The sequence below is a fragment of the Pangasianodon hypophthalmus genome, chromosome 12 (genome assembly GCF_027358585.1).
Source record: "Pangasianodon hypophthalmus isolate fPanHyp1 chromosome 12, fPanHyp1.pri, whole genome shotgun sequence".
In the NCBI taxonomy this organism is placed as follows: Eukaryota; Metazoa; Chordata; class Actinopteri; order Siluriformes; family Pangasiidae; genus Pangasianodon; species Pangasianodon hypophthalmus.
The window spans coordinates 2,250,506-2,260,543 of NC_069721.1; the positions used below are offsets into that span (position 1 = coordinate 2,250,506).

General features: G+C 40.2%; 1 protein-coding gene across 3 annotated transcripts; it reads right to left on the bottom strand.

Moving 5' to 3' along the window:
- Nucleotides 1-2,287: 2,287 nt before the first annotated feature.
- psmc5 (proteasome 26S subunit, ATPase 5) lies at nucleotides 2,288-8,662 on the bottom strand. Of its 3 annotated transcripts, none has more exons than XM_026947813.3 (13): nucleotides 8,581-8,662; nucleotides 7,847-7,918; nucleotides 7,106-7,175; nucleotides 6,702-6,799; nucleotides 6,374-6,430; nucleotides 6,183-6,287; nucleotides 5,962-6,087; nucleotides 5,727-5,853; nucleotides 4,733-4,923; nucleotides 4,458-4,556; nucleotides 4,239-4,349; nucleotides 2,653-2,739; nucleotides 2,288-2,458 (listed from the first exon to the last, which is right to left on the bottom strand). In XM_026947813.3, the coding sequence occupies exons 1-13, from the start codon at nucleotides 8,602-8,604 to the stop codon at nucleotides 2,405-2,407; spliced, it is 1,221 nt and encodes a 406-aa protein (XP_026803614.1). In that variant the 5' UTR covers nucleotides 8,605-8,662; the 3' UTR covers nucleotides 2,288-2,404. The 3 variants fall into 3 exon arrangements, with proteins under 3 accessions (XP_026803614.1, XP_026803615.1, XP_034165463.1); XM_026947814.3 differs by having other exon boundaries at nucleotides 8,530-8,581; XM_034309572.2 differs by lacking the exon at nucleotides 8,581-8,662 and adding an exon at nucleotides 8,102-8,126.
- Nucleotides 8,663-10,038: the final 1,376 nt, after the last annotated feature.

The window sequence follows — 10,038 nt, forward strand, 5'->3', positions numbered from 1 at the left end:
GCTCTGAAACGAGACCAGGGTAGTAAATGATTAAAGACAGATTCTATTTCTTCTGTTTCATTTTAATTACATGAAACTGCACTTTTTTTTTCCTATTAAAAAAAGTTACTGAATTGTTCACGGATATAAAATTTTAATGTCTTAATGAATTAACTAATATTTAATACAAAGAATTTTAGCTTTTCTAAAAAGATTAGGTATTTTTTATAAAGTAAATGTCAAAAATAAATTAACAACTAATGATGAAAAAAACAATTAATAATTAAAAGAATTAATGATAAATTAATTTTTAGGAATTTAAGAAATAAAAAGAAATACAACAAAATGCTTTTTTTTAATTCTAGTTTTGATTTCAAAACAAATATAGAAAAATTATCCCATTTATTAAATTATTTATGTTCATTACAAAAAGGAAATAGAAAACGGCATTTTTAAAATTCTAACTTAAATTAAGAAAACAGAAATTCAAATATAGAAATTCTATCCTATTATTCAAATTATTTTAATCAAATAAAAAAATAAATAAATAAAATAAAGATGCTGTATCTCTGTCACTAGTGCATGTTTCTAGCAGCTATACTGTATTTTTTTTTTTTTATTTTCCATACCACTTTTTTGTTTCCATTAAATAGCCTTTTTTTTTTGTCACAAACTTCTGTGTAACTGCTGTTCCTGCTGCTTTCAGGTCATCCTGCAACTCTTTTTCAAGTGACTGCAGACTTCTCTCTTAGCTTTCTTGTCATTAATCTGAGATCGCATTGTGAAATCTTGCATGGTGCCCCTGTCCAGGGATGACTAGTTGGGATTCCATGAAGTAAGTAGTAATATTGGTTAGTTTCTTATTTTTAAGTCTTGGTGAATCTCCACAGTGAACAGTCTTTAAGATGACAGAGGTCATGAAATTAGGTTGGAAATATGAGAACATGCAGCAAACGTTTTGTGGGACCTTGTGATCGATTTAGAACATCAGGAACATCAGGCTGAGATCATGACTGATGGCATTAAACCTTGTGGGGCCTACAGGTGAGGTTCTGAGCAATCTGAACATCTGGACCAAGCTATTCATTTGAAATGGGAGAACGAAAAGCAAATAAAAATGTCAGGTCTAAAGAGAGGAGGCAGATCGGGCCTCATTTCATGTACCATACATTTCTTTCAGCAAGTCGTCTAGGGAATTTACTTTGTTCACCTCACAGGTAACAGGGTGTTTGATACCATGTGAAAATACAAACAACTCAGCGAAAACCTCAGGAAAAAATATTTTGGTTCCTTAGGAGCAATTTCTAAACAACTGAAGGTACCACAAGCATCTGTACAAACAATTGTATGCAAATATAAAAATCTTGGGACCGCACAGACACTGCATCATTCACGAAAGTGGCACAAATGAACTCCCAGGGATGAAAAAACTTTGGTTCAAAAGGTTCAACTAAACCCCAAAACACCACCAAAGAAAGTGGAAATGATGTTGGAGGCATCAGATACCAAATATGAACATCTACCATTAAGAGAGTTCTACATCACCATGACCTGAAAGGCTGTGGCGCAAGACTAAAGTTTGAACATGAACACCAGGACGAAGACGAGGCCAAAATGATCAGCACGGTGCATAGAAGAAAAGGGGAGAGGATTTAATTCAAAGAACGCCATCCCAACTGTGAAGCACGGGAGTGGCAGCATCATGATATGGGGGTTGTTTTTTTTTTACAGGAAATGGGATTGGTGCACTTGACCTGAATCCCACAGGAAATTTGTGGACTGAACTGGAAAAAAAATGTGTCTGAACAAGGAGGCCCACAAACCTCATGAAGGTAAACCGATTCTGAAAATACTAAGCGGCTTGTTGAAGGCTACCCCAAGACTTAGATTCAGGTCACGCAATTCAAAGGCAATGCCACCAAATACTACCACGAGTCAAATCAAGTATGAAAGTCTCCAGCCGAGGTGTGTGTAAACTTTTGGCCTCATATGTACAGCTCAAAAAGACGACAAAATGTCTAAATGTTTTTTAGCATGTATCTCAGTTTACAACAGCTTTCTACACCAAAGGTCTTGTCTTATCCATTATCTTATCCATAAGACCATATCTGGGAACAGGTTTTAAATTCTACCTTAACCGGAAGGTCGTGAGTTCAAATCTCAGAACGCTCAGAGTTGTTCTCCTTCATCTCAGCAACTTTCTCAACTGCTCAGTACATGCTAAGATTAATTTCTCACTTTGTCTGCAGTGGAATATAAATAAATAAATAATGGGTGTGATGCATCTTATAAAAGAGAGGAGGCATAATTCTGAACAGGAGACACCATTTATTTAAAATAAATTCAGGGCACAGTTATAAACCAAAAAAAAAAAAACAAAACAAAAGAATACAGTTGAGGTTACAAGGCGCTGGCGATAAAGGCTCTACTTCCAGAGCTTCTTGATAGACATGTTCTTCTCGCTGTCCTTCTGCATCACCTGTTGACGAAGAAGAATGCAATTATAGTTTAATTCTAGGTGTATGTAGACGATGACCGAAAAATTAACGGTTACTACAGAACTTTTGTATCATGCAGAATACTGCAATTTATCAAGCAGCCTTTAGAAATCCACCAAGATCCACCAAAGTATTTAATGTTTTTTTTTCAGCCTACAAATGGAAGTGAACTCACCTTTGCGACAGCCATCTCGAAATCTTCCTGGGTGACGTGGACCCTCCTCTCTCGCAGGGCGTACATACCGGCTTCTGTACAAACGCCCTACGTGAAAGAATTGAGCAATGACACATGATGTGTGATGGCAAAAAGTCGATTCACTGGTACATAGTAAAAGTAGGGAGCAAGTCAGTGATGCTAGTTTCTGCCATCTTTTGAACTTTTTATTTCACGTTCTGTAATGCCATTTTAAGGGCTCTTGTTTTGTAACCACCAAATGTTTCAACAAGTGATCAAGTGCCAAAGTCAGTGGTCAGTTGTCAAGGTCAGGGTTCACAATAGGTCAAAGGACAAGGCCAGTTGTCATGGTCAAGTTTAGGAAGGATGAAGCCAGAAGGTAGTTGTCAGTCCTCAGGGTCAGGTTTAGGAGAAGTTCACGGGAAGTCGTCATGCTCAAGTTTAGGATGGAGTCACAGGCAGTGGCCAGTCCTCATGGTCAAGTTTATGAAGGAACCATGAGCACTGGCCAGATATCATGGTAAAGTTTAAGATATAGCTACAGGAAGTGGCCAGTTGTACTGGTGAAGAGCAGGACAGAGCCACGGGAAATGGCCAGTAATCATGATCAAGTTTAGGACAAAACCACATGAAGTGACCAGTCATTTTGGTCAGGTTTAGGATGAAGACAGGGGCAGCTGTCATTGTAACAGATGGGATGGAGTCACAAGTAGCAGCCAATCATCATGGTCAATGAGATGTTCACAGGAAGTTTAGGATAGAACCGCAGGAAAAAGCCAGCTCTCATGGTCAAGTTTAGGGTAGAGCCACAAGCAATGGCCAGTCATCGTAAAAAAAAAAAATAGATGGGCTTTTTGTCATGCTACATATCAAAAAGCCACAGAAAGGGGCCAGCTGTCATGGTCAGGTTTAGGACAAAGTCACGAGCAGTGGCCAGTCATCAAGGCCAAATCTGTGACTAAGTAACAGGCAGTGGTCAAGTTTAGGATGGAGCCGCAGAAAGAAGCCAGTCATCACTAGTTTACGGAGGTACAGGAAATGGCCAGTAATCTTGATCAAGTTTAGGACAAAACCACATGAAGTAACCAGTCATCGTGGTCAAGTTTAGGATGAAGACAGAAGATATTTGTCAGTCATCATGGTCAGATTTAGGAGAAGTTCACGGGAAGTCGTCATGCTCAAGGTTGGGGTGGAGTCACAGGAAGGGGCCAGTCGTCATGGTCAAATCTGGGACTGTGTTACAGGCAGTGGTCAGTTCTCATGGTCCTGTTTATGACTGAGCCACAGAAAGGGGCCAGTCATCATAGTAAAGTTTATGCCAGAGCCACAGGGAGAAGCCAGTCCTCACGGTCAAGTTTAGGGTTGAGCCACAAGCAATGGCCAGTCATTTGTCAGTCAAGAGGATTATATACTAATGATGGCGAAATATTGATATGTCTTATCCAAGCATTGCTTCATTAGCTGTAGTTTTTAGCTGCTCATTATTTTGAGAAACATTGCAGGTGGTCAGTGTTATAAAAGAATTGATCCTACTCTTGGTACCACTTTCATACCACTGTACTTTCCAGTCTTAGTGTTGACCTTACCTTAACCTCAGCACCTGATGCCCCTGGCATGAGCTCGGCGATTTTGCGCAGGTTGATGCCACGTGTCAGATTCATTTTGCGTGAGTGGATCTTCAGGATGTCCAGACGGGCCTGTCAAGGAAGAGGACAGTGAGTGCTGTGCCAGTTTGCTGCTATACACACTATGACAATAACCATCAGCCACGCATCTATTCGCTGTTAATGATAATATCACAAGACCTCCTCGTTGGGAGGTGGGAACTCGATCTTCCGGTCGATGCGGCCGGGCCGGAGCAGAGCCGAGTCGAGGATGTCTATGCGGTTGGTGGCCATGATGACCTGCAGGAGACAAAAAAAAAAAAAAAAGTCTCAGGAATTATTACATTCTTAACGTAGCACACTACATCACCCGAACATCCGACAGCTTAACTAGTTACAGTCAGGTCTGAAAGTCTCACTGCACTATAAATAATGAATAAGCGGGTTCTCAGGGATGGGTCTTATTCCTCGTGTACCTTGATGTTCTTGGTGGCCTCGAAGCCGTCGAGCTGGTTGAGGAGCTCGAGCATGGTACGCTGCACCTCACTGTCTCCACCAGAGCCTCCCTCGAGACGCGAGGAGCCGATGGAGTCGATCTCATCCATGAAGATGATGGAGGGCGCATGCTCACGCGCCATCACGAATAGCTCACGCACCATTCGCGCTCCTGTAAAAAGTCGTAAAAGACAGATATAGGGAAAGAACATCCCTCTGATGTCTAATGTATTATTATTCTAATTATATTAAGTGCCATATCATAAATAATTACAGTGAATACTATGTATAATAACAGATCAGGATATGATAAAGTGGAACAACCGTGTTAATTAGTGAACAGCAGGTTGTTTGCAGTGTGACCTCTCCATTTTTAAAGCAATGCATGTTTATGATTTGTTTTGTATGTGTGTTTCTTGTTATTGCATCATTCATTAGAATTTATAGAATAGTTTTTGGGGGTGTGTGGAAGGGGGCGTGTGTGGTTTGGGACAAACAGCCACCTCTCCCCTCCTACCTTGATTCCTCTAAGTACCTTTCAAGAATCTGTACTTTCTTAAAGATGGCGAACTTGTAACAATTTGAGTCATGGGCTGAAGGATGTATGACCAAGGGATCAAGAGAGTATTTAAGATGAACCCAAAGTCATCATACTTATTAGAGGCACAGACTATCTGACTGTTTACCCAGACTTAGCGTGTTTAAGTACAGCGCACAGCTCACAAGGATCCTCGGCAAAAAGATATAAGGAACATGTCTTCACTATCTGGAGACTAATGAGTTCACAGAGTTGAAAAAATTGAATAAAGATATTACTAAAAATCTAATTATCAGATCTAATCCAATAAACACTCTTACATGCACTTTAATGACAATTAACACTAGTTTTATGGAGGAACAGGATGAAAGTCGCTGCTACACTTCCTGTGCTTGTTACATCTAGCACACCGACTTAAAGGCGTTCTCTGTCCTCACCCTCTCCGATGAACTTCTGCACAAGCTCGGAGCCGGAGACGCGGATGAAGGTGCAGTCGGTGTGATGAGCCACGGCTCGGGCCAGCAGCGTCTTCCCGGTGCCAGGAGGTCCGTACAGCAGCACCCCCTACAGGTCACCACGAGAAAACAAAACGTTATTTCAATCTGATGAGAACTTCAGACACTGATTTTGTGATTTGCGGAAAATTGAGTAGCGGGTTTTGGCCCCGCCCACCTTCGGCTGTGCGATCCCGAGGGCCTCGAAGAGCTCCGGGTGCTTGACGGGCAGCTCGATCACCTCCTTGATCTCTTTGATCTGCTTGTCCAGACCACCAATCATCTCGTAGGTAGAGTCAGGCACCTACGGGTTAGACAGAAAACGTTTTTATATCTTTTATATATATTTATCTCTCTCTCTCACACACATACACACACACACAGAAGAATTTAAAGTACCTTCTCCACCATCATGAGCGACACAAGAGGGTCCACCTTGTTGGGGAGGATCTTGTGCAGTGTGTAGCTGTCGTTACGCAGCGCTACCCGGCAGTTCGGGGTCACCTGCAGGAACGGTTCATATTTCATTTCATATCATCACAAAAACACGGACCGACCACAGAGCAACTCGATCAATCTGTAACACTCACATCATTAATGTCGATGTTCTTGTCCACGTCCACCACAAACTTCCCCTCGGGGTGAACCTACAGACACATGAGGAAAAATACAGCTCAAAATTTTCATAATACTGCATCAGATGGTGGCGCAATGGTTCAGTTACAGATTTTACCCTCAAAAAACCTGGGTGATGTCAGCGGTGACATCAGAGGCATCATTTCAACAACTTGGGTTATGTATACTACCATTTGTAAAATTAATTAAATAAATAAATAATTGTGATCATGAATCGGTGGTTCAAATCGTTTTGTTGGCGCTGTGTCTCATTAGCTCAGTGAACTGTGGCGTGTAACTCACCTTCACCAGCACTTTCTTCTTGTCCATGGCTCGGACCACCTCGCCCACGTACGAGCCCTGTTCCTGCAGCAGCTGCAGCTCCTCACGAAGCAGACGCACTGCACAAAGAAGTAAAAAAATATTCATATCAACCAGAAAATAGCTGTGTGTTGATAGTGTTACACTGCAACAGGGAACTAACACATATTTATCTAATTCAATATCAACATTCAATATCTATCTAATACAGCCAGCTAGATTCATCAATCGTCTACCCTATAGAACGGTATGAGTGACACCAGGAAGAGCGCTACACGTCGCGCTGTACCTTCTGGACCCCAGAGTGTATGCACTTTAATCAAACACGATGGCCTGAGTAAAGTAATCAGCTGAGTAAAGAGACAGTAAACATTCATAGGTTCTACCTTTAGCATTAAGCTCATTTCTCTGGGCCTGCAGACGCCGAAGGTTCTGGCTCTTCTCGTTCACAGTCAGCTACAGAAAAAACAAACAAAAAAACCCAGAAAGATTTTAAGATTCATGATTCAAGAACTGTTAAACTGTCTCGTACTATAAAAATTCTTAGTCTGCACGTTTTCCTGGATGCTGCAGTAGATTTCGAGTAAAAGAGAAAAAATAACACAACATAAAGAGTAAAACTTCAAAGTAAAAAACACTGTATACTGAACAAACAAGAGCGAATCTTTTAATTCAGCGAAATCAACTCAGCTGCATTTATCTGCTCCTGAGACACATGCAGATGATGCTGCATCGATCCCTTAGACCATCAAGGGTTTGTGTAATGAATATCACTTAATCTGATAAACTAATGAGAAAAGCTAGAATTCAAACAAGAACACAGTGATAGTGCTGGGAGTTCCGGCTATTTTCAGTGAGTCAGATCATTTGGCTCAGCTCACCAAGACGAGCCGACTCTTTCAAACATTCAAGGCAAAGCAAAGCTCAGATGTTAAAAACGGGAGCATTTTGAGTTAATCTCACTACAACAGGAAGGGAATTGCCTACATTTACAACAAAAGTAGAAAAACAGGAAAACAAAAATAAAAACACATGGCTCATATGTGCGAGTCGGCTCATATGATTCACTGAAAAGATCCGACTCAAAGGAGTCGACTCGTTCGAGAATGACACACCGCGAGTCTTACCTGTAACTCCTCGATTTTGGACAGGTAATACTGCCGGAGACCTGAGCCTCCTTTACTGTCCTCCAGCTCCATCTGAGAGAAATACAGAGGGAAAAAAAGCAAGAAAGAATCAATCCACGACTCGTTCTGCATATCATCAAGCGTGACAATCTCTAAACTCCAGCTAGCTAACCTAGCTACATGAAACAGCGCTAACGTTAAAGCTAACAATGACAGTACAACTACATTTATAAAACTACAGTAACAAATTACGACCATGAATTCTTTCCTCCTCTAAAAGACATAAATTAGAAATTAAAAACAACAAACTGAACGCCGACACTCGCCACTAGCATTTTTCTTACGTTAGCAAGCTAATCATTCTATCCTTCCTACCCGTATTATAACAAGTCCCGCCTCCTAGGCTAGGATTGGCCACGTAGGTCACGCACAAAAGTAGCTGGCCAATGAGAGAAAACTACCACATCAAAAACTATCCAATCGTAGTAGAGAAGGCGGGACATGTCAGAATACAAGTGGGAAAAGAACCGCTAGCAATAACAATGAGACAGCAAACTGAAATCGATTTAAAGAAAATGTTTTTTAAAAAAAACATAAAAATCCGACTTTTCTCCTTTTGCTACGCAACACCGGATATCTAGCGAAATGTCTTTTAGGTAAATATAATGCAAAGTAACACATACATTAGTACAACGAAACTGCGATTTGTTTCATTTGAAGGAATCAGAACTTACATGATCAACTCCGTCTAGCGCCATCTTGAAAACGAATGACAACTTCCGCTGGATTATTACGTATTTCCGGGCTGTGTCGTTGCTGTATTCGATTTTTTCCTTTTCTTCTTAAAAATTAAATATATAAAACGTCTTTACATTTTCTATATATTGTAAATAACAGTAATAATAGGTAAAAAGTTAATCATTAATGAATATATTAATTAACATTAAAGACTTTTAAAACGTATATATATATTTATTTTAATCAGTAAATAAAAAAAAAAGATGCTCTGCAAATTAGTTTAAGATAGCAATACGGTAGAATATCTATAAAAATAATATTTAAAATTTGATTCCATAGTTCCGGGAAGACGTTATAATTTTTTGCTGACTCATCCTGTCCTAGTTTTGTGTTTGTCCAATTAAATGCGCTCTCTATATCTATGACATATATGTCCCGCCCCCAGGGGCGTGTCCTGCTGTACAGTCACAGGTCATTAGCAGTAACTATTGTTGGTCAGTGCGTTTCTGTCTGTCTCACCCTTAAACTCCTCGCTTTTATCCATACATAGCTAGTTAAGCTCCTATCCGTTTTGTTTAGATTCGTGTGTGTGTGTGTGTGTGTGTGTGTGTGTCTCAAACACTTGGCTGTGGTGTAAATCATTCCTGCACTTCAACATGACATCACGCTGACTTCCTGTTTCAAAAGGAACTACATCAGCATACAGAATCAACTCACCAGTTCACTAGGACTTTATAAGACGTTGATTATTACAGAACGCAGTTAAAATCATGATTTTGAGTGTTTTTATATGTATTTATTTACAGGATGGCTGTCGATCATTATCCTGATTAGTGTCTGCAGACTGCGGTGAACTTTAACTGAATACGCCGCAGTGCTGAGGAATGATGCGAGCCCTGTCGAGGCCTGTCCCGAGTAAACATCAGGAAAGTGTAAGCTGACACTAAGACAGAGGAGTAACTCTGGATCAGCAGCACTGGCCAGACAGCACCGTCTCCAACACCACTCAAGATGATCCATGTAGTGAGGAGTGTGTGTGTGTGTGTGTGTGTGTGTTTTCTCTGCTGTGTAGCACAGTTTCTTACTGTATTGCAGGAGCGGGCCAGATACGATCCCTTCATTTCAAAATGATCCACAAATGGCAAAGGAAGAGCATCAATACTTTTGTAAGGGCCGAACATTTTATTGTACAAAAGAAAAAAAAATAATACAAAAGAGAGCTTTAAAAAGTATAAAAAGCACAGATCACAAGTCAAAACCTACAAAATAGAACATGCTCTTTTTGCCATATAAAAATCAAAATTTTTTCATTCAACAGGTTATAAAAAAAAAAAAAAAAAAAAAAAAAATCATCTGAGTACATCATCTTAAAAACAATGGCACGTTTAATACAGGAAGTTATACTAACTGTAATAAAGTCACAGGCCAGAGTTTAAAAATACTTGTAAAACAAA

Excerpts from the sequence above, each read along its gene's own strand:
- psmc5 (XM_026947813.3), bottom strand. The coding sequence starts at position 8,604 with ATGGCGCTAGACGGAGTTGATCAT. Across the intron at positions 7,919-8,580 it reads CGCTAGACGGAGTTGATCAT|ATGGAGCTGGAGGACAGTAA; the intron begins GTAAGTTCTGAT and ends TATTTCTCTCAG. Across the intron at positions 4,350-4,457 it reads TCCCACCTCCCAACGAGGAG|GCCCGTCTGGACATCCTGAA; the intron begins GTCTTGTGATAT and ends CTTCCTTGACAG.